Here is a 22,548-nt window from a genome sequence, read left to right on the forward strand (position 1 = left end):
CCTTGGTCTGGGACTAGAGGGGTGGCGTAAACTCTCAGGATCCAGGGTGGGACTCAGTGCTAATGCAGATAAAGTTGAGTGGAAGAACTGGAAGGGCCTGAGGCTGAATGCAAATCCAGCATAAAGGGCTTTAGCTGGGGAAGGGGAGCAAGTATTTTCAATGTGGCCCCCATTTGATGGTTTTGTTGCTATGTGCACACTCAGATGAGGGCCAGTGGGAAGGATAGGGGATTGCAGATGAGATGAATGTTGGGAGAGAGAGGGGTGGGTTGTGGGAGATTGAGAAAAGGCAAAAAAAGGGGCAGAGATAAGGGAGGGAGAAAATATTGCCGTATATTGATAGTCTTTTATTTCCTCCCTTGTCTCTTCCTGTCTTAGAGTCAGTGAGATACCTCAGTTTCTATTTAATAAATTTCCCTTTTTGCTTAAGTTTATTTAGGTTTTGGTCATTTAGATAGACTTGTGTCTATAAATTTTATAACCTCCACAGCTATAAGATTTTTAGATAATATAAAATTTAGAGGCATACCTAGGACAATAGAAAGCAATATCCAAAATTATGCTGATAGACTGCTAGTAATAAAACCTACAGATGAAATTTTAGACAACTAAATGTAAACATCACATTTATAATTAAATAATTTTTTATGAAATACAGAATTGGATGACCTGGTTGAGAAGCAATTTATCATAAAGAAACCTGTGGTTTTGCTTCACCCCATCTTCATAAGAGGCTGCATTAATGAGCAAGGGCTAAAAGAGAAACAAATGTAGTTTCAAGGACTTGATACTAAATTGAAATTAAGAATCCTCTGAGGTACTGAGAAGTCAATTAGGGTTACCTGAATTTAATCTCAAAACTGGATTAGGTTTCTCTAAGAAAGCTGAAACCTAATCAATTAGATTTTATTGTATTACGTCTAATGAATACACCTGAAACACAACTAACTGAGCTAATGCAAGGAAACGTAGCAGAGAAAAGTAACTATTAAATCATATTTACTTGTTTGAAATACTTTAAAGATGATACATGCTTATCAGAAATTTAAAAAGATAATACAGAAAAAGTGAATAATACTTCCCCTAATCTAGTCTCACTTCCTAAAAGCAATTGTTTATAAATTAGTGAGCACATTTTCCAGGTTTTGCATATATATATACTTTAAAAAGCAGAAAGGTAGTCACACTGTACATACATAAATGCATGCACTCATGTGTGAACATATATTTTTAAATAACTGTGCAGGAGACCACAGCATTATAAGAATATATCCACTTCTTTCTTGGTAGACCTTCAGTTTATTTGCATTAAAAAAAAAATTGGAAACAATGCTGCAAAGCACTTCTTCAATATGTATCTTTATACCTGTCAATTAACACTTTTATAAGCTACATTTCAATTGAGGGAGTAGGGGTCATTGTATATGCATGCTTATATATTTGAGGGAGTTTTCCATATTGCCTCCAAAAATTTTCATTGGTTGATACTTTCACCAATGACCTTTGAGGAGCTCATCCCCCATACCGTTGGCAATACTGTTATTTGTGGGTGTACGAGGCTCCTTTCAAGTTAGGCAAGAGCAGGACACTTGATGGCCCTAGGTATACATCACAGGTATGACTGGGAACTCCCAGGGGCGGCGAAGGGGTAGGATGGGAGGGGTGGGGGAGGGGAGGTCATCGACTGATCAGTGGATCGCCTTGTTAATAAGATTGAACCATGGGTGGGGGTCGGGAGTATATCAGTGGACTCATCCTCCCTAAAGCCCTAAATCTGGTATTCAGTTTGACTCACCCTTTTCTCAGTTAATAAAAAGGCCAGGATCTTGCACTTGAGCCTCATACTGCATCCTTCAGCCTGCTTCACGACTCCTGTTTCTTTTCGTTATCAGTGAGGTGTTGCTAATGCAACAGTTATTCATCTTTTTAATTTTTTGCACTCTGAGTTAGGAATCCTCATCATATTATATAGTTGAGGTCCTTTTATTTTACAATTGTGGAGGAGTCAAAGGCTGAGTCCTCATTTTGGAATACAAGCTCTATAATCTCTGCACAATAGTATATACTACATTTATGAGTACTGGGGCAACCCTTGTCCAGGATGAGGTTAAACCCAAGGAAGATAGAGTCTGTCCAGGTCTGGGGTCCTTTTCTCCCAGGTTTAAGGAATTAACTGCTGAGGGTTCTATATACTGTTAGCACATGGCTGGCCCCTTACTTCCAATTAAAAATTTTGCTTTTATTCACAAGGCATTCAGTTAATGTCAATGGAACACTCTGTTCCTCTATTGAATATTTGCAAAGTGCCTGGCCGCCTGTTTGGCTAATGGGAAGTGGCACTGCCTCTGTTTTTCTTTAACCAGAGAGCTCCAGTTTTCCCTGTAAAAGCACTAGAAGAAGCCTGTACTGACGAAATTCCATTCAGGCTGAAACCTAGGGAATCTTTTCAGACTTTAATATACATAGGAATCAACATGGGGTCTTGTTTAAATGTGGATTCTGATACTACAGATCTGGGGTAGGATCTGAGAAACTGGGTTTCTAAGGAGCAGCTCCAGAAGTCCTTGTTCCTATTCCCAGGATGCATTTTGGCATTTACTGAAGAGAGCAGATGGATGTATTAGAATTACGAGGAGCTCAAGTCCCCCACCAGATTAATGCAATATGATTCTCCAAGGGCCCAGGCATAAGTATTTAAATATACTACTAATGATATTATCATATGCAACGACGTTTTAGATGGAGTGAGGTGGTTCTCAAATTGTCCCCAGGCAGTAGCATCGGCACAACCCCGGAACTGGTTAATTTACAGATTCTCAGGCCCACTATGCCACTAAATCAGTGATAGAGCCCAGAATTTTTTTTTTTTAAAGATTTATTTATTTATTTATACAAGCACTGGGTATACTCAGAAGTGCAGGAGGGTGAGAGAATTCACCAGAGCAGAGAGCAGAACAGGCAGAAGGACCGAGGTATACTGCTGAGGGGAGCAGCGGGCGGCAGGAGGTCTGTGCGCCATGTGGGACCCTCCTTAGGTGGCCAGGGAGCAGCCAGGGATCGAACTGGTGCTGCAGAGGCTGCGGGCAGCTTTGCAGCCCAGCGCTCAACCGCTGCGCCACCGGGGAGGCCCGCAGCAATTTTTTTAAAGAGCTTTCCAGGGCCTTCTGATCTTGACTAGGTTTGAAAACCCCAGAAGAAAGAGGAGTGCTCTTTCCAGAGCCCTCCTCAAGATCTGGATCCAGGCTCCTTTACCCTGGATGCATATCAGACCTGCTAATATGGGCTGCATGGCTAGGCCCCACCTGCATTTTTTTCTGATTCAAAAGATCTGGAGAAATCACCAGGAGTATGTGGTTTTCAGAACACCAGAAGATGTGGATTTAGTGACTGAGCAGAGGGGCAGCAGCCGCCCAACATGCATGGTGACCTGTGGTCTCCTGGTTTGTACTGCAACATGTCCATTCATTCCACCTTCATCAAACCCCATCATATGCCCGGCACTACACTGATAATATTACTGCATGACTATTATGCACCAGATCCTTTATATGTTAGCTGTAAAAACAATATTGCAAGGCAGCATACTAACACTATATTTCAATAGAAGAGAGTCCCTCACCTGGGTCAGGCATGATTCCAGAACCTGAACTCCCCCAAGATAGTCTTTTTAGTCTTGGGAGGCACCAGGCTATGGGTCTTTGCATTTCATCTTTAGGGGTTTGGTTAGTGAAATTGGAGATAAATCTGTAATTATAGCAGTCATAGTATTCTCCTTTCAGTTCCTCTGAGAGTGAGAAGCAGTGATGATCTTTAACTCATGCAAAATGATGTTTTTTGTGTGTGAAGACTATGCTTCTTATCAGAGGGCAGGTGGTTGGAATGAATGGTGGTCAGATAAAATACAGCATACCTACTTAAGTTTTAATTTAAAATAATTAGCAGTTTTTCCTAGTGTAAGTATGTTTCAAATTTGCATGGGTTATACCTGGACCAAAAATTATTTGTTGCTTACTGAAATTCTAATCTAACTGGGTGTCTTGTATTTTTCTTTGCTAAATCAAGCAAGTCCATTGGTGTGGGCTTTCTGGCTCTGGTAATGAACATTCTCTATTTCCTGTGCCCACTGATGCTCCGAGTCAGAAGCTGGAAGCTAGAGCTTGAAAAGCGGTAGAAGACAAACACACCAGGTCTTATCAGGCTCTGCAGTAGTCAAGATAATCAGACACGACTTAGTCTAATAATATTTTTTTAATAATAGCACTTCTTATGTGCCAAGCACTAAGCTATGGATCTTTTGCTCACTTTTATTTAATTCTCACAACTCTATAATAGGCCTGGTTCTCATATCAATCACAAGGCCTCAAACAGCTTAATGATGATTCTATGCAAGGTTTCTTAACATTTGGGCCAAATAATTCTTCATTGTGGGAACTGACCTGTGCACTGTAGTATGTTTAGCAGCATACCAGACCTTTACTGACTAAGTGCTATTAGCATTCCCTCAGTTATAACAAGTAAACTTATCTCCAGACGTTAACAAATGTTCTCTGGGGGGCAGGGGAGAGGGAAGTGGTTCATCCCTCATTGAAAAGTTTTATACTTATTAAGATGCTGAGCCAGACCAGAGAGGGAGGGTGGGAGTGGCGAGCAAGAGGTCTTATGGACTGTCATGGAAGGTTATTTGTGCTCTGGTGGAAGTAAGGTGCAGTAACATACATCTGAGGGGTGTGATACCCCTAAATTATATATAGTGTTGTAAACCAACGTTACCGCAACAAAATAATCAAAAAAAAAAAAAGTTGAACCAGGATCAGAAACCAGGGAACCTGCCCCAAAGCCTGTGTTTGTAGATCCTGTAACAATTTCATCCAAGAAAAAGTTCGGGAAAAACTTTTGCTATCATATCACATTTATTTGCAATAAATTTTTTTGAAAATGTGCTGTAAAGCTTTTGCATGGCCAATTGTTGCAGCTTATTTTGCTGACACAGAATTGTCTACGGTTCAGCGTGAACACTGCGTGGGACTGTGAAGGCATTTAATGCAGTTGTTGAATTATGGCATAAATGAGAAAGGACCAGGTTTGTTATGGATTGCAGGTCAAGTTCATAGCAAACGGATTTTGAGATGAAATTGGCATGTAGGAAGTTTGCTGGTCAGTGCACTTAGGATCATCACACCTGTGGGAGAAGGAAGGAAGTAGAATCTAAAAAAGGAAGTAGAATTCAGCAAAGGCTTGGTTGCCATGGAACCCCAAGTAGGGATTTAGCCAATCCCATTAAGGAAATCTGAAGCTGGGTAGACCCTTCAGAGTTATCCCAGTTTAGGAGAAGGTGGTATGTTTGTCCTTCCAATTGACCTTCTGCTTCACTGTGACTGGTTGGAGGCCATCGTGGGTTGCCACATTGGACAAAGTGGTCCTCAGTGGAGGGCAAGCAGTAGGGGAACTCATTTGTGAACTATCAGTCACTGACACTTAGTTTGGTCAGGTAGAACCTGGGTATTGACTATACAATCAACTCTGGATCAGGAGAAATTAAATTTTGGATCTATAAAATCTGACATTCAAGGGAGATATTATGTGATCTTGTCCCTTGTCTGCTGACATCTGGGGCCTGCACAGTCTTTCAGTTCCTTTAGGATGGCTTGTAAGACGTACCGTTCCCCAGTTCATGCTAAATCACTATAGCAAAACTGTCCCATATATATATACTCTAGCCACATATGTAATTTAAAATGTTATAGTAGACACACTTAAAGCATTCAAAGAAATAAGTGAGATTGGCTTTAATAATGTATTTTATTTAACCTAATCAATCCAAAATATTATCATTTTAATATATATCAATATAAAAATCATGAAATATATGAAATTTAAAATGCTAAGTCTTCAAAATTGGGTGTGTATTTCACATTTACATTATAGCACATTTTAATTTGTACTACTTACATTTCAAGGATGCAACAGCAATGTGTAGCTAGTGGCCACCACATTGGCCAACACAGATCTACAGTTTCTCTCACCAGCCAAATCTTTACATTGGCTTTTGGATTTTGCACTTGACACTCTCAATATTGGCATCACCTTTTATTGGAAGATTCTGCAGGTGGGGAGCTGCAGTAACATCACACTGAGTACTAAAGGCTTATTTATTTGTCCTTTTGCCTTCAAAAGGCCATGTGGTAACCACAGTGCCCAGCATAGTGTTGTGCAAAAAAAGTAGATTCTCAAGTGGTTTTATCTTGAATAAATTATATCAGTACCCTATTTGCATGTATTTAGGGGGTGGGTGAGGAGGCTGTTAGGGGCATGAATTTTTCTCCCCTCTTCCCTTTAGGTTTTCCAACAATATCAGGATAAATGGAGATAAACCTAGAGTTTCCTCTGGGGAATACAGCTGAACTTGAAAAAGTGCCCTGTGATGTATTAAGAGGATTTACTTAGAAGAAACAAACTGAAACTAGTCCGTTGCAGAAGACATTGTCTCTTCCCTTATTGGTTTTCTGTCCCATTGTCCGTGAATTTTCCTTTTCTTTGATTGCAGCCAATAGATTAAAGTACCTAAAACTGAGCTCATCAGTGAAAAGAAGCCACACAATGTAGAAGTTATGGCACAATAGGCAACTCAGTACAGTGGAAAATAAAAGGGGGGAAAGGTAGCGAAGGTGGGGTCTGTTTATAGTTTTCCAGCACAGTGATTTCTGGGCTCAGGGCGTGGGTTGTAGGTGATGTGGGTTTCTGAAAAGCCACAGTTGGTGTTGTTGATCTTCTCCCTCTGAAATGTGTTACATTCATATTTGGTGATGATGGTCTTTGTTAAATACTTGAACTGTTTGTGAACATAATTTTTTCTTTTTATTTATGATAGAATTAGGCAAAAAATGCTTACGCTAAACCACAGAAGCTCCCATTTTCTAGTTATCTTCAAATTAAAAATATCTCTTCCTGGGGCTCCCTGGTGGTGCAAGGGGTTAAACACCACACTCTGAAGCAATCCACAGACTCTGCAGCACAAGTTCGATCCCCGGCCAGCCAGGGCCAGCCAGGGGAGTTCGATCCCCGGCCAGCCAGGGCCCCGGCCAGCCAGGGGAGCAACCTACATGGCAAAGCAGACCTCTCCTGTCTCGCCCACTGCTCCCCTCAGCAGTGTACTTCAGTCGTCAGTCTCTGTTCTGCTCCACACTCTGTCTCTGGTGGATCCTCTCACCCGCCACCCCACATCTCTGGCCTGCATCCCAGCTCTTGTATGCATAAATAAATAAATCTTAAAAAAATAAAAATATTTTTTCCTTATGAATAATTTAAAACTTATATGAAAATGAAGACTGTAACATAATGAACCCCAGGTTTCCATCCCTCAGTTTTATTAACACGATCAACTCACGGCCAATCTATTTTTTGCCATACTTATACCTACTCTCCCACACACTTTATTTTGAAACAAATTTTGGCCATTATATATTTTATCTGCAAATATTTGAGCATGCACCTGAAAGAGTTTAATTTTTTAGCTTAGAAAATGATTTTTGTCTTCCCTTGCCACCTCTGGTTTCTTGGTGAGATCAGAATTACAAATCAAGTTTCTAGGTTCAAATTTATGGTAAATTCTTAGGTATTTAAACGGTTGGTGAGTTAATGACATGAGCAACCAGAGTTGCTATTAGCCCTTGATTTATGAAGCCACATGTTCAGCTTGTATGACGGATGTCGTTAACATCAGGCAGAGCGGGCCCATTCATCTGTCTCTGCCCAGTGCTTTTCAGTCATGAACACACTCAACAGATGGGGAATTTCATGGCCACAAATGGAATTGTTTATCCTCTCATTGTTCCCATGTCAGCAATCAAACTAAATCCATTACCCACCAATAAAAAGATCAGCTTGCTGCCAGTTCAGCCATGGAAGGAGCCGAAGCTATGTTGAGGGGATTTAGAGTTTTAGAGGGGATAAAAAAGTAATAAGAAGCCAGATAAAATTAAGATCCAGAGAAGAGTTTGAATCTCTTTTTTAAAGCTGAAGGCTTTAAGGGATTTAAAAGGAAAGGCCTAGTAATTCAATATTTTCTTTAGCAAAAAATATACTCTAGAACCCCCTGATTATAAATATTGCATGGTTTTTATCATGTGTTGATGGCTTTATTATCTCATTAAAAAAATCAAAAGCTCTCAAAACAGGTCTTGAGGAAGGAAATATTGGATTCATAATAGAAAAGCTGCTAAAATGTTAATGGTATTACTACTGGTAGGAAGATTTTCTTTTGTACAGATAAATAGTTACCTGTTATTTTTAAAGTCTCTCATTAGCTCAGCTAGGGGGTTTTGAGTACAAATACACGTAAGGGGAGGGTCCTCGTTTGTGTGGACCCCCCAGGCTGTCCTCCCAACATTCTCAAGGGACCATGACTGCAAAAGTGGCTCCTAGAACACTTTTTACTAGGCTGTTTTCATATCAAGATGTAATAGGCAAAAGACAATATTTCTGCCATATGTTGGTTGTAACTGAATATGGTGGGCATGCAGGCTTTGCATTTATTCACTCAAAACATTTGAGACTTTGGCTAATGAAATATATTATCTGAGTAGAAAAAAAAATCAGACTTGTTTTACTCTCTTCTGTCTATTATACTCTGCTAATACTTACTGATAACTTACTGCTGTATATGCCAACAATTGTGCAGGTGATAAAGATGTAGAGATAATTAAGATAAAGTCTTTACCCTCTGTGAACTGATTGGGAGGGAGGAAAAGACAAAATAAATGATTGGACTTAGAGTAAGGCGTATCTACAACACGGAGTGATAGGTAGAGGCATGCAGATGTTTTGGGAGTTCAGATGAGGCTTCCAATGAAGGTTTCTTGACTTTTCTAGAGAGGAGTGTGGCCAGTGAAGGGACTTCCCTGTGGAAGACAGAAGCTTGGGCAGGGAGGCAGAGCTAAGATGATGACAGCCATGCCTGTGGACAATGAGAAGTCACTGAGGATTTTTTTTCCTTTTTTATTAAAATAATATTGGTTTGAATGTTATATAGGTTTCAGCGTATATGGCCTTTTAAATGAACAACTGTGTGTATTTGTACTACATTATGTTTGCCACCAGAGGCCTAAGTTTCCAACCTTCACCATTCAACTGGTTTCTTTTACCTGACTCACCACTGCCCCCCCAAACCACTGTTTTGTTTTTATAGTTTGTTTTTGTTTCAGTTAGTTAAATAGTTTGATTTGTTTCTTTATGTATTACTTATGAGTGAAGTCATAGTTTGTTTGTCTCTTTTCCATCTGACTTATTTCAAGAGAAAGTCATCATTAGACACTGTGTTTTATTGCAACTTAGAGATGAGAATGGATTACAGGGGGTTAAAAAAATGGAGGCAAGGAAACCATTAAGAAGGTGATTGCTGTATTCCAGATGAGCCATGGTGGGCCACGGGATGTGTGTGTGTGTGTGTGTGTGTATTGGGGTAAAGAGGAGAGTATAAGAATAACTCATAAGATTATTGAAATGACAACACTGAAAAATACATAAAGTATTTAGCATAGAACTTGTTGCACAATATGCATTGAGTGTTAACACAGTTTTGTTTTCTCCCCTCTTTGGGAATGTGTAAATCCCAATGGGCATAGATAGCACAAAGTGGGGTGGAAAAAAAAAAACAGGAACAGTAATAAAAGGCAATAGATTACATTTCAGTAATTAAAAAAAGAAGGAACTATTGAAAGACACAACAACCTAGGTGAATCTCCAAATATTTATGCTGAGTGAAAAAAGCCAACCGCGAAAGGTTTCTGAGTTAAAATGTACAAATATTAGAAATGGAGAATAGATTGGTAGTTGGCAGGGACTGAGGAGAAGAGAAGTGTCTCTGGATCTAAAGGGTAGCACTGGGCATCTTTGTGATAAAATGGCCCTGTATGTGGACTCTGGGGGTGCTCACATGAACCTGCGTCTGTGATGATGTTTCCTAGAATTAAGAACACAAACACAAATGAATGCATGTACATTGAAGAAATCTGGATAAAGTGGATGGATTGAGTCATTGTCAATTTCCTGGTTGTGATCTTATAACTGTGCAAGAGTAGGGGAAACTGAGTGAAGGTATTTGGAATCTCTCTGTGTTATTACAAATGCACGTGAATTTTCTACTGGGAAAAAGAGGGGTGCCCAGGGACCCCAAAATGCTGAGGGGAAAAACTCATGTTGCCCATTTTAAGGGTTTGTGCCTATCCGTATGCATAAAAGAAAAGGTTCAAAGGGAATTAGAGAGAGGGAGAACAGTAGGGGGAGAAGGATTTCAAAACAGACACTCTTAATCAAAATCTGAAATCAACAATCCCCTCATGGGCAAACATACAGCCGAACAGGCAGGGCCCAAAACAGAGTGGCTTAGGCCCAAGGGCAGAGCTACCAGGAAAATGAATCCAAGGCAACCTCTCTGCAGGAGACACAAGCAAAAGGCTGTGCAGGGTGCAAAGGGCTGGGATAGGAGGAGAAAATCAAAGTTCATCATGTACCACCCAAACTGAATCCACCAAGAAGTCAGGATGGCAGATGCCATCCTCCCTTGAGAGTGGGATCATCCTACTTGCCAAAGCACTGAAACCAGAAAAAAAAGCGGCAGACAGGTCCCAGCTGAAGGGCTTCTCTTGGGGTCTGAGCAGAAATAGGATCCTCCTGCAGAGGGGCAGACAAAGCCAATAGGAAGCAGAAGTGGGAGACTCCCCGCAAATGCCAGCCAGCTCTGTCTTTTAAAATCTCCCCAGGCTCTGCTTGGCCCCTAGGTTCCAGTTTGTTTGCTTGTTTGTTTATTTATTTATTTTAAAGATTTATTTATTTTTATACAAGAGCTGGGGTGGAGGCCAGAGGCGCAGGAGGGTGAGAGGATTCACCAGAGACAGAGCGGGGAGCAGAACAGGCAGACAACTGAAATACACTGCTGAGGGGAGCAGCAGGCACGACAGGAGAGGTCTGCCACACCATGTGGGAATATCCCTGGCTGGCCGGGAATCGAACCCATGCTGCAGAGGCTGTGGCCAGCCTCACAGCGCTGCGCTCAACCCGCTGAGCCACCGGGGAGGCCCCCCTAGGTTCCAGTTTAAGAAGTCAGGGAAGTGGGGTGTTGAGATTCGTACCTCTCCTACAAATCTATAGTTACCACAAAATAAAATTTTTTTTAAATATAGAGAAATATGAAATATTAGTTTATTTATAATTATCTCTTTCACTATCCTATAATGAATACTTAATCAATTACTACTTAACCTAACTTCTTGTCTAAGTGACCAGTTGACAACACACAAATGTCTCTGACTCCCAGCCCATCCTGATGTTTTTCCAGCATGTTTCTGGATATATTCCAACAAGGCACCAGGCTTGGCGCATCAACATAACCTGACACTCCAAAAACACTGAAGAGTTGAAAACTCTTTGCACACACATATTTTTAATCTGTGCTTTCTTTCATGTTGCTCATTCTTCCTGGATGTCTCCCTGACTTCTTACCTCCCATCTAACCCCAACTTTCTTTAAACATGCAGCCCAGGAGTCACATTATTTATGAAGCTTTCCCTGACTTGGTTTTAAAATGACAACCTTTCTTTTATCTGCAATAGGTCTTGGTTTAATGCTGTGTTTAGCAAAAGCATTACATAAAGTTTGACACATATAAATAACTTTAAAACAATTGTTAGCTTTGACCAAAGAGCACCCTGGAAACCCCTAACTTGCACACGCTGAAGGGGTCTGGACATCCATGTGCACAAAAGCAAAGTGGAAGATCTTTAATAGAATTGGTGTGCATAGAGAGAGAAGAAAGGATGTTCTGAATAAAACACACAGTTACCCAGCCCTCATGGGTAAATGCCCAATGCCCAGCCAAAGAGGTTTGGCCAAAAGCAGGGCCCCTGAGGCCTGAACTCTTGCCACAAGTCTAAGGCACCTTTTGGCGGGGAATGATTTGAAAGGGGCAAAGAGACCAGACAAGTCTGGGATGAAAGGAGTAAAATTAAAGTACAAATCAAGATAATGGCTGCCATTGCTAGCCTCCCCACCTATCTCTCACCCGTGTGTCTTTTTCAAGTTTCCTAAGTCTCCACTCCCCAAATCCCCTTCCCCCTTTAGGAACTTACTATATCTAGGTACTGAGCTATGTACTGAGTAAATAGTGGTTAAATGAGATGTAAAAAAATGAAGGAAAATTAGCCTGTTTTTCTCATTTGGTCACTTCAGTCTGTTGGTAATATTTGGATATCTCTTCATTTATATCTTGACTTACATCGTTTTCTCACACACAATGCTTTGTATAAGGCTCACATGAGTCCCCATAAACGTTACCAAACTTGTTATGAGACTAATGTGCTTAATTTTAAAACTTTGAGAGTCTCCTGCATTAAAGGAGCAACTTAGACCCTAGGAAGGGATCTTGATGGGAGTGGTCCCCTCGTGTCACTGACCTCCTTCCCAGTGAAGCAATTCTTTCAGAGACTCTGATGATTCTAGAACATTCTTAATAGAAAATAACATTTATATGTTGCTCCTTTGAGTCTTTTCTTTTGTTGTTTTCTTAGGCAATACAAATGAGGCCCTTGAATGTGATGATATTAGACCCATAGGCTTAGGGGCCCATAGAAGATCTCAGGAGAAAAAAAATGTGTGGCAAAGAAAGTAGACTGGGTACCTATCTTTCACTTAAGAGGCATTAATATAACACTAAGGTAACTTTCATAATTTTATTTTAAAATTTTAATATGTTCCTGTGAATTCTTAAGATATATTGAAATAAAAGAAAAAACCACAGTTGAAGTTGACAGGTCTGCACAAACAATATAGCCTGGTCCATTCATGTGAACTTTGTCTTATTTTTTGTTGCTCAGCACTCCTATATATTTCGAAGAGAAGTAAGACTGAAGAAGGGAGCAATGCTAAAAACAATAATGAAATACATAGGATTTGACAATGTGAAATTAAGAGCCGAAAAAGTCCATATTCTAATGAAAAATTCAATTCGGGGACTAACCTAACAAATTAATTTATAATATGAAAACAGCAACATACACATTATTCATTTATTCATTCTATGTTATAGGTAGTAAAAATTTGGAAGTAACCTTGATAAAAGATAAATTATTAAATTCCTGTTCAGTAAATTATTTTGTTCCTCTGAATATAATGGTTATTAAGATTATGTGACAACATAATACTTAAAATACTTAAAATACCATGCCTTAAAGGTATGTGCAGAAGACTACACAGCTCAAATGGAAAACACTGAAAGGAAATACATCAAATGGTAACGGCTGGCTTTGGGCAATAGCAGGATGGTAGTTTCTTCTCCTTTTTGTTGATGATTACTTTAATCAGTTTGCAATTTATGAATCGGGAAGCCAATTAAAAACATCCAAACTTAAAAGCCAGTAGTTAAAGCCATAATGAAAGGAACAGAGTTCCGTTAAAATTAACTGTTCTCCACATAGCTCCATGAGGGATTTCACATGGGACAAAAATCACCGTTATCCAAATTTGTGGGGGGGCTGCACTGACTGGGGAGGTTGGAAAGACAGTGGAATAATAGCTTGAGAAATGGGACCCTCCCACTCCCAGCTGCCAGTAATTCAACCTAGGGCTTCAAGAACCAATTTCTGACCATTCAAAGTGTGGCTAGTCCCAGGAGACTGTCTCTCGCAGGCCATTGTGATGGTGATGGCTGGGAAGTGGCCTGCCCTCCTCAACAGCTCCCAGTGGACCTGGGCAGCTGTCTCAGCGTGGGGTTGCTGGTCATCAGAGACAGGGCAGGTTGTGCGCTGTTGACCTGGAGGTGAACAGTCCCCTGTCTCATACACACTCCCCGGAGGCAATAGTCCCTCATTAGAGTACAGTTTCTAATCCAAACAACCATTAATCTTTGTCAGGGTTAAAAGGCCAGAAAAGCAATTTTTGCACACACATTCTCTCTCTGTATGTGTGTAAATATGTATATATGTGCGTGTGTGTTTATTGATATACATATGAACACATACACACATTATTTGATATTGTACTTTTTGTATTTTACAAAATCAGACTTCTTTCAAAGCTCACTTGAAAAACCCCACAACTGTATCCACAGCTATGAAAACAATGCCAAGCCCAACACAACTTTCCCTGCCCATGGAGAAGAGATAACAGTGCAAAAGGAGTTATTTATTGTGGCACCTGACAAAAAATATGGAAACATGACCTACTTCAAACAATTTTTTTTTGCCTTAGGAAGTAAATCAATCTGACTCCTAAGAATTTTTTGATCTTTTAAAGGAAATTGCTTGAAAAATAGTATTTGATTTGGAAAATGCACTTAATTTTTGTCTCAGAAACATCAGTGCTTGATTTACAGATATTAGCCTAATTTCCCATCTCACACTCTTTAAAAGCTAGTAAGTCAAGAACCACATCTTCTCCATAGTTTCAAATTGTAAGGACCAAAATGATTGATAATCAGGGTAAAAAACATGAAGGCTTCCTAAATCTATTTCTGTATGCTTGAACTTTAAATCTTTCCTCTAATAAAATTAAAAAAAAAATCCTTCTTCTCCAGTAGTCATCAGCAGAATGAACACCACTCTTCCTAATGAGTCACATTCAGACATTTGGCTACTGTAAGAAAGGCAATGGACATTTAAGAGATAGAGAATATTTTTTTTCTATCTCAAATTGTTTTTTATTAAATTACACAAACTCAAATACATAAAATCTAATCATAGAATTTTCAAACTGGAAGAGGGCCTTGGTTGAATAATATATGACTCAGCTGGACCGAAGGACTGGCGCATAATCCAAGACCTTTGACTTCTAGCCTAATGGGGCTCTAATGACACTATCTCACCTTGCAGAACGCATTACTAGAGTTCTAGAACTTACCTGGTGGGGGAGGGGCACATATATGTTTTTGCTATACAAAATGTATTCTGAGACATTCATTAACAGCTTTTACTGAAGTTTTCTGAAGGACCTCAGATCTGCAGAGTTTATCTGCCTCTGCTTCATTTACACAGCTTTTGCTCTCAGAATCCATAGTCCTTCTGAAAAGCAGGAGGGAATTTTAGATAGGTATAGATTGCAAGGTATAGCTGAAATTCTGTTGGTACTGTCTTATGCTTGCCTTTTGAATATTCAATATAAAGAATTTGAATGTTACATAGGAATTAAAATTTCTTTAATGATACTATTTTTAAGCAAAAAAGAATACACACACACACATACACACCCCCCATTACTGGGAGAACATATACTAAATTTTGAACAGTGACTGTCTTTTAGGTGGTGTGATATGAACAAATACTTCCTGTTGTGTTTATCTTTGTATTGCCAGCTTTTGGTACTTAACATATTTTACATTTATAGTCAGAGAAAACTCCCAATAAATATACAAGTGCTATTTTTACATCTCAAGGAAATAAGGACCTTTCCAGATAAAGTGGGAAATTTGAATGCCACAGTAATGGACTTCTCACCCATTTTTAAAAATCCTGATGTTATTATCTACACATTACTTATTTGATTACAACTTCAATTTAACTTAATACATGAATCAATCCTCAAGTGCACTGAGATCTAGATTACCAAAACTTGAGCAGACAAACAGTGGGTAACCTTTGTGAGGAAAAATGAGTTGTAGAAGATTGAGTTGTAGAAGATTTTGCAGTAGTGGGCTGGGAAGTCAGATGATCCTACTGGAAGGGTGACATCTGCTAGCTTTAGAAACTGATTTATTCTGAGCACTAGAACTATTTTTTCCAAAGAGGAAATTACCATCAGGATGTTAGTGTTTTTATTAAAAATTTATTCATCGGATGATTGGTTTCTAATATTTTATTCTTTGGGATTTATTTTTCCTTGTTAAATATTAGTTGCTAATATTTTTATAAAATAAGATGAATCTGACCTAATACGATATTTTTCTTTCTTTTCTTGACCTTTTATAAAATGAGATAATATATGCTGTTGTACTAAAGCCGACCAATACAGATGTTTGTAAGATAAAAAGTCAAAGTAGAAAATCAACATTTTCTCTTAATTTCTATACCTCCAATTCCATTTCTTTAATGATAACTTCTAATATTTTGATGTGTATCATTGTTTTTTATATATATATATATAATTTAAAAGCTAAAAGTCAGACCACACTAATATATAATTGCTTTGCAACTTACCTTTCTCCAACTTAACAGTATATCTCTTATTGATAGTGATATAGCATTTCATTATTTAAGTTATTAATATGAGTTATTTATCTATATACTTTTAATGAATATTAAAGTCCTTTCAAATATTTTTATTACTGAGTAAGTGCTACCAGAAACATCCCTGCCATATTTCTTTACATACTTATGATAGCATTTCTATAGGATACATTTCTAAACATGGGGTCAACTGGTATAGGATAAGTACATCAACATTATGGACATTTTTGATAGCTTCACATCTATGGAGTGAGGGTGCAGTGGTGGGTTTTGGGGCAGGAACATGGACCCCTGAAGTCTGCCATAGGATCTGACATAATGGACATTTGTCCAGTCTGTTTTGTGGAAGTAGTTTGACTAACAGGAGAGATCTTTTGCAGCATAAATTTATATCACATTCAAACTAGTAACAGGTAAATTATGTGTGGTGTTGAACAGATAAAACTCTGGCTAGATCAACTTCTGTTTTCAGAACTGCATTGCTTTTGGTCATTCTTTCAGTGAAGAGATGAAAATTAGTATAGCTTCATTGATGCTTCAAATAGAGCAGACAGATCCTCTTCTGACTGAGGGCGTGGTGCAAGCTTGGTGACTCTTTCCTAAAACAGTAAACAAAAGAAATTTCCCAGGGATGTGAAAAGATAGTAGTAGGCTGGTAGTTTGTAAAACCTACCAGATTTTGTATATTAACTTGGTTATAAGAAACAGCGACTTTAGTGATTTTTAAAAAATCATATTTCTTGTTAGCTAATTGACCCCCAACTCCGAGCTTTATGAAGTTATGCCTTCCAGTGAAGAATTCCAAAAGCCATTGCTCTTGCATTATACCCTGGCAATAGCATTTTGCCTAAAACAACCTCGGAAAAGATACCTTTTATAATGGTCAGCAACCTTGGACAGGTTCTCCTGGTGAGAACCCAGCCCTAGTAATCACCTGTGCTGCCAAGGCAAACAGAACCAGGTCATCCCTGACTTCAAAGTTGTCTCTGACTTCAAAGATAGTATATTTTATTTTGCAACTTGGACTTAAGGTATATTCAAAAGAACTTCATTAGGACATTACCTTTCAGGCTATGAGCAACAAGCGGTTGCTTTTTAAATATTAACTGGGGTTTTATCTCTATATTTCCAAATGAATTCAGTGATTTGCCTAATTTTGCTAATAATTATTGAGTTGAGTCATCAAAAACACCCACACTACTACTGCTACTACCTTTACTCTCAGAGGTGACTCCTTGATCCCTTTGGGACAAGGGATTAAAGATGTTATAATGACTATCCTGTGTCCAAATTTCTGAGGCTAAACAAAAATAGGGATTTTGTTTGCCATTTTCCTTGGTCTCTCAGTCCATTTTCTTATCATAAGCATTAATTTGGGAGCATAGCTGGCAGAGGAGGAAGCTCCATGAGGTCAGGGTTAAATATACTTTCTATGCCCATTGTCTACCAGAATGTTCAACATACAGGATATTGGTGCTTATCAGTTATTGAATTAATGAAGATGGTGGGAGGGGGGATACATAGCACTCTGACTTCCATCACTTCCCATTTTCCTTATTTCAGAAATGATACCCAGTCACACAGGCAAAAACCTAGAAGTCATCCTTGATTCCTTTTCCCCTCACTGTACATTTCATTAGCAAGTCTGTCAGATCTATCTCCAAAATGAATTAAAAATATGACCACTTCTCACCTTTTGTCCCACAAAAATCCAAGTCTACTTCATCATCACTCCCCTGTCCTACTTGCAATGATTCTTAAGGGGCTATTTCCATGTTTGCTCCATTTTTGCCCCTTAGGGTTCATCCTCCACACCACAGTCAGAGAGAATTCTCCCCCCAGTATAAATTTGATCTAGTAAGATCCCCTTACTTAATGCTCTCTGATGATTTACATTGCAATTAGAACAGGACCATGACCTCTAGTGCCTGCCAGATCTGCCCTGCTTCTCACCCTGCTCTGACTTTTCTCCCATGGGTTCATTTCACTTAGCCCCATGGTCCCCTTTCAGTCCCATAAAAATGCAAATCTTCACCCTGTCCAGGGCCTTTTCCTTCTACTTGGAATACTTTTTCCAGGTCTTTACATGGTTGCCTCCACCTCCATTCAGAGGCTTACTCTGTCCACTCTCTCTGGAGTTCTCTCCACACTATTTATTACAACTCAGCAACAGCAAAAATCCCCAAATGATCTAGCTCAAAAATAGGCAAATGACTTGGAAAGACATTTTTCCAAAGAAAATATAGACATATCCAATAAGCACATGAAAATATGCTTCCATCATTAGTCACTAGGGAAATGTCAATCAAAACCACAATAAGATCTCACTTCATATTCAGTAGAATGGGTATCAAAAAAATAAAAATAAAAAGGAAAATCACACATTTTGGTGAAGATGTGCAGAAATTAAGCCCTCATGCATTATTGATGGGGATATAAAATGATATAGAAAGCAATTCAGAATTCCACAAAAAAATTAAACATAGAATTATCATATGATCCATTCCTAGGTATATACCTAAATGAATTAAAATGAGGGTCTAAAACAGATACTTGTACATTGTTCATCGCAGTACTATTCACAATAGCAAAAGGTGGAAACAACCCAAGTATTCATCAACAGATGAATGTTGATCATCAACAGATGATCAGCAATGTGGCATATTTATACAATGGAATTCTAGGCAGCCGTACAAAGGAATGACATTCTGACACTTAAAACTAGCATTATGTTAAGTGAAACACAAAAGGACAAATACCGTCTCATTCCACTTATATGAGGTGCCTAGAATAGACAACTTCTTAGAGATAGGAAGTAGAATAGAGTCAATCAGGGGCTAGGGGGAAGGGAGGATGGGGAGTTACTGTTTACCATTAAGCAATAGAGCAGAGTTTCTATTTGGAATGATTAAAAAGTTCTGGAAAAGAATACTGGTAACAGTTACACAACATTGTAAATATACTTAATAACACTGAATTATACACTTAAATATGGTTACCACTATTTGAAAATTAACTTTAACAAAAGGAAGGATGGATAGACAGATTTGGAGAAAGATGGGAGGCAATGTTAATTTGTACAGGTAAAGCCAAGGTAAACTTTTACATACAGGCATATCTTTCAGAAACCCTAAAGAATTTTGAAAAGCCATACTAAGAGCATAATGGGTGGAGGACTATGGGTGCTCGTGGTGGGAGCACACCTGAGGGAGGAACTCCTATGTAGTCAAGGATATAAAACAATGGTAGTTAATTAAAAAAGAAAGAAAATCCATAGTGAGACAGACACTTGTTCATAGTGTTTGGTCAAGAATACAGGTCTGGGGGACTCCCTGGTGGCCTAGAGATTCGGTGTCAGGACTACCACCATTACGGCCCTAGCCCTACAGCGACAAAGCAGCCTAAGTTCGATCCCTGGGGAGGAAGCTAGCCCACATGGCACAGAAGAGCCTCTCTCCCCACCCATTTCGCCCACTGCTCCCCTTAGCAGTGTATTTCCGTGGATCCTGTTCTGCTCCCCACTCTGTCTTTGGCGAATCCTCTCACCTCCCCCTACCTACCCACACTTCTGGTTTACATCCTAGTTCTTCTGCACAAAAATAAAATAAACAAAAATAAAAAAGTCTTATAATAAAGGAACAATTCTTTTTTAAAGTGTTGTTGTTTTTTTTTTTTTTTAATATTTACTTATTTATACAAGCACTGGGGTACAGGCCAGAAGTGTAGGAGGGTGAGAAAATTCACCAGAGACAGAGCAGGGAGCAGAACAGGCAGAAGGACTGAAGTAACTGCTGAGGGGAGCAGTGGGCAAGAAAGGAGAGGTCTGCTTCGCCATGTGGGAATCTCCCTGGCCTGCTGGGAATCAAACTGGTGCTGCAGAGGCTGCAGACAGCTTCACAGCACTGTGCTCAACCTGCTGCGCCACTGGGAGGCCCCTAAAGGAATAATTCTTAAAAAAAAAAAAAAAAAAAATCAGGCCTGGTTGTTTTCCAGAAAAAACTGATCTCTCACTGCTGAATATAAACATCATGTTTGTGGCAGGGTCAAGAATTGAAGTTCAGCTTTTGCTATGGCCATAGATATTTGCCATCCTATTGTGTTTATAATGAGTGTCTTAGGATGAGAGTCTTATCTGATGAACTCAAAGGCCCTAGAAAGATCCTGTTCATCTTTGGTGAAGTAGTTCAGAATGTTCAGAAGTACTTCAGGCCAAGCTGAGCTAGGTTTCTCTTCCACATTTCTAATCCTCAAGAATTGGTTAAACAGGGGCAAGGATGTGCTGTTTGTAAAATATCTCCACACATATCATCTATGCCACATAAAAACTAACCTCTCAGAATTAAAATGTGTTCAGCAATGTGTTATTATTTATAGACATGTACGACTGAAGGACAACTGATTAACATGGGCACTGAAATAAATTCAGACTACTACTTTTAGCACATTCATAAAATAACAACATTTCAGCTGGCCTGTCTGCCAGGGAGTGGAAGTTCTCATTTTGGTAGACAGCTCCCCTCAGTATGAAATGTTTTGATTTGAAATGTAAATGTTTCTTTCCAGAGGTTTCAGAAATCCAGCTTGGAAGATTAATTTATTCTTGCCTGTTCCTCTTCCTGCCTGGTTATGGCAGTTGGCTGCCTCTGTACACAGGGCTGCTATTTGCTGTCACTAGTATGGGCTGTGGTGTTTGGTCAAGAATACAGGCCTGGTTGTTCCTTCCAGAAAAAACTGATCTCTCACTGCTGAACATAAAAGATGCTTTATCAAATCTTGATTACATAAAATAAGCTTTCTGGCAATGTTCTCTGCAGGAAACTGTATATTCCTCTCATTACTTTAAATCCTGTGGATACTAATGAGTGAAGATTAGCCTGCTTGCATGTAAAAAATTCATAAGTTACCATATCATTTCTGTAAAATGTTTACTGCTGCTGCAAAAAAAAAAAATCCACAAACAAAAAACCCCATAGTTGTTCTTCATCTGCAAAACAGACAATTTTATTTCTAAGTTTCTTTCTAAAGTTCTAAGAATCTTTTTCTCTATGCCTCTCTCTTCTTTCTCCCTGCAAAATGGACTTCAAAATGGAACTAGTGCTAGTTAACTAAAGTAATGACTATGTCTTTCCTAATCAGAAAAACATGATCAAAGAAGGAAAAAAGCAGCATACATGTTGGGGGCTGTTTTCTAACTATAGCTTGAGGAAATCCTGGCTTCCTTATTTATAGACTTGAGTTGCATTCAGAAGATTCAATTTACCTCGTGTCTTTCATGAAATGAAGAGATTAGTTTTGTCTAATTAAGGTTTTGCTATCTATGATTTCCCAGTATGACATGTGTACTGAGGCATTCAGAATGATACCTAATTAACTTTCTATTTCAGTGGATGGTCTCAGATATTAGTTTGGATTTGTTGATGTCTGAAACAGTTTTTGAAAAAGAAAGTCTGAGCACAGTAGCATTAAAACAGTAAACACTTGTCAATGTGTGATGGCTGGATGATGCATGGCCACTAGCAAAGATATGACCAAAAATATATAATTTCATCTGAAAATCATAGATACCATTCTTAGAGAGGCTGACAAATGCATATTCCTAAGCACTTTCCGGGGCTGAACCAGCAAAACTTATCAGAAGACCTTTGCAGAGTAGTCACTCTTATTGGCACCATGCTATAAGAACCAGAAGATACATTAAATGTGTGGTGACCATTTTCTCTCTAGTCCCTGGATAGAATTCCATGGATCACTGTCATCAGTTGGGTTCTATTAAGTCTAAGGAAACTTCTCAAAAAGTTATCACCATTCAGGGATAAAGTTCACCTGGACAACAGATTTAGAAGGAGAGGGCTACAGTTGTTGATGTTCATTTCATGTTTGGTGCAACAGAGGATGAATGAGCAAAACAGAGAGGTTCCTGACCTCATAGAACTTAACATTCTGGTAGGCTTGTTTAAAATGACTATAATAGTCATTTTTGGGGAGACTGTTTTAACCCTTGCACTTACGGGTTAGAGCTAAGAGTTTGTGGGTTAGCCCAGGGCTCTGCTACACTGTTAGCTCTGTTCCAATATCAGGGCTACATCCACGAATGCCTGAACTTTGGGTAGATGTACTTTATCCTCATATTGTTTAAGTGATTCTTGCCATTTGGACTAAGTAAGCACTCTGGGAGTGGGGAGCATGGTGTGATCCACACTCTAAGTCCCCATAACTCTGAGCTCTGTATTTTATGCTGAGTTGCAATGAACAAGGTCTTTGACTATTATGATCTAAGGCTCTAGCACAAGAGTTGCTGATCCTAAATGGAAGAGAGATTCAATGGGGAATAAACTTTCTT

The 22,548-nt window shown here is 39.1% G+C and overlaps 1 protein-coding gene across 3 annotated transcripts in view; it reads right to left on the reverse strand.

Moving 5' to 3' along the window:
• Positions 1 to 15,177: 15,177 nt before the first annotated feature.
• Positions 15,178 to 22,548, reverse strand: part of ADHFE1 (alcohol dehydrogenase iron containing 1) — a 35,516-nt gene continuing 28,145 nt past the window's right edge. For all 3 annotated transcript variants that reach the window (XM_037505900.2, XM_037505909.2, XM_054692219.1), the window contains one exon: positions 15,178 to 16,807. In XM_037505900.2, coding sequence (XP_037361797.1) covers positions 16,724 to 16,807 — 84 coding nt within the window. In that variant the 3' untranslated portion in view covers positions 15,178 to 16,723. The remainder of the gene's footprint in view (positions 16,808 to 22,548) is intronic.

Source organism: Talpa occidentalis, unplaced genomic scaffold, assembly GCF_014898055.3.
Source record: "Talpa occidentalis isolate TD23 unplaced genomic scaffold, MPIMG_talOcc4v2.1, whole genome shotgun sequence".
In the NCBI taxonomy this organism is placed as follows: Eukaryota; Metazoa; Chordata; class Mammalia; order Eulipotyphla; family Talpidae; genus Talpa; species Talpa occidentalis.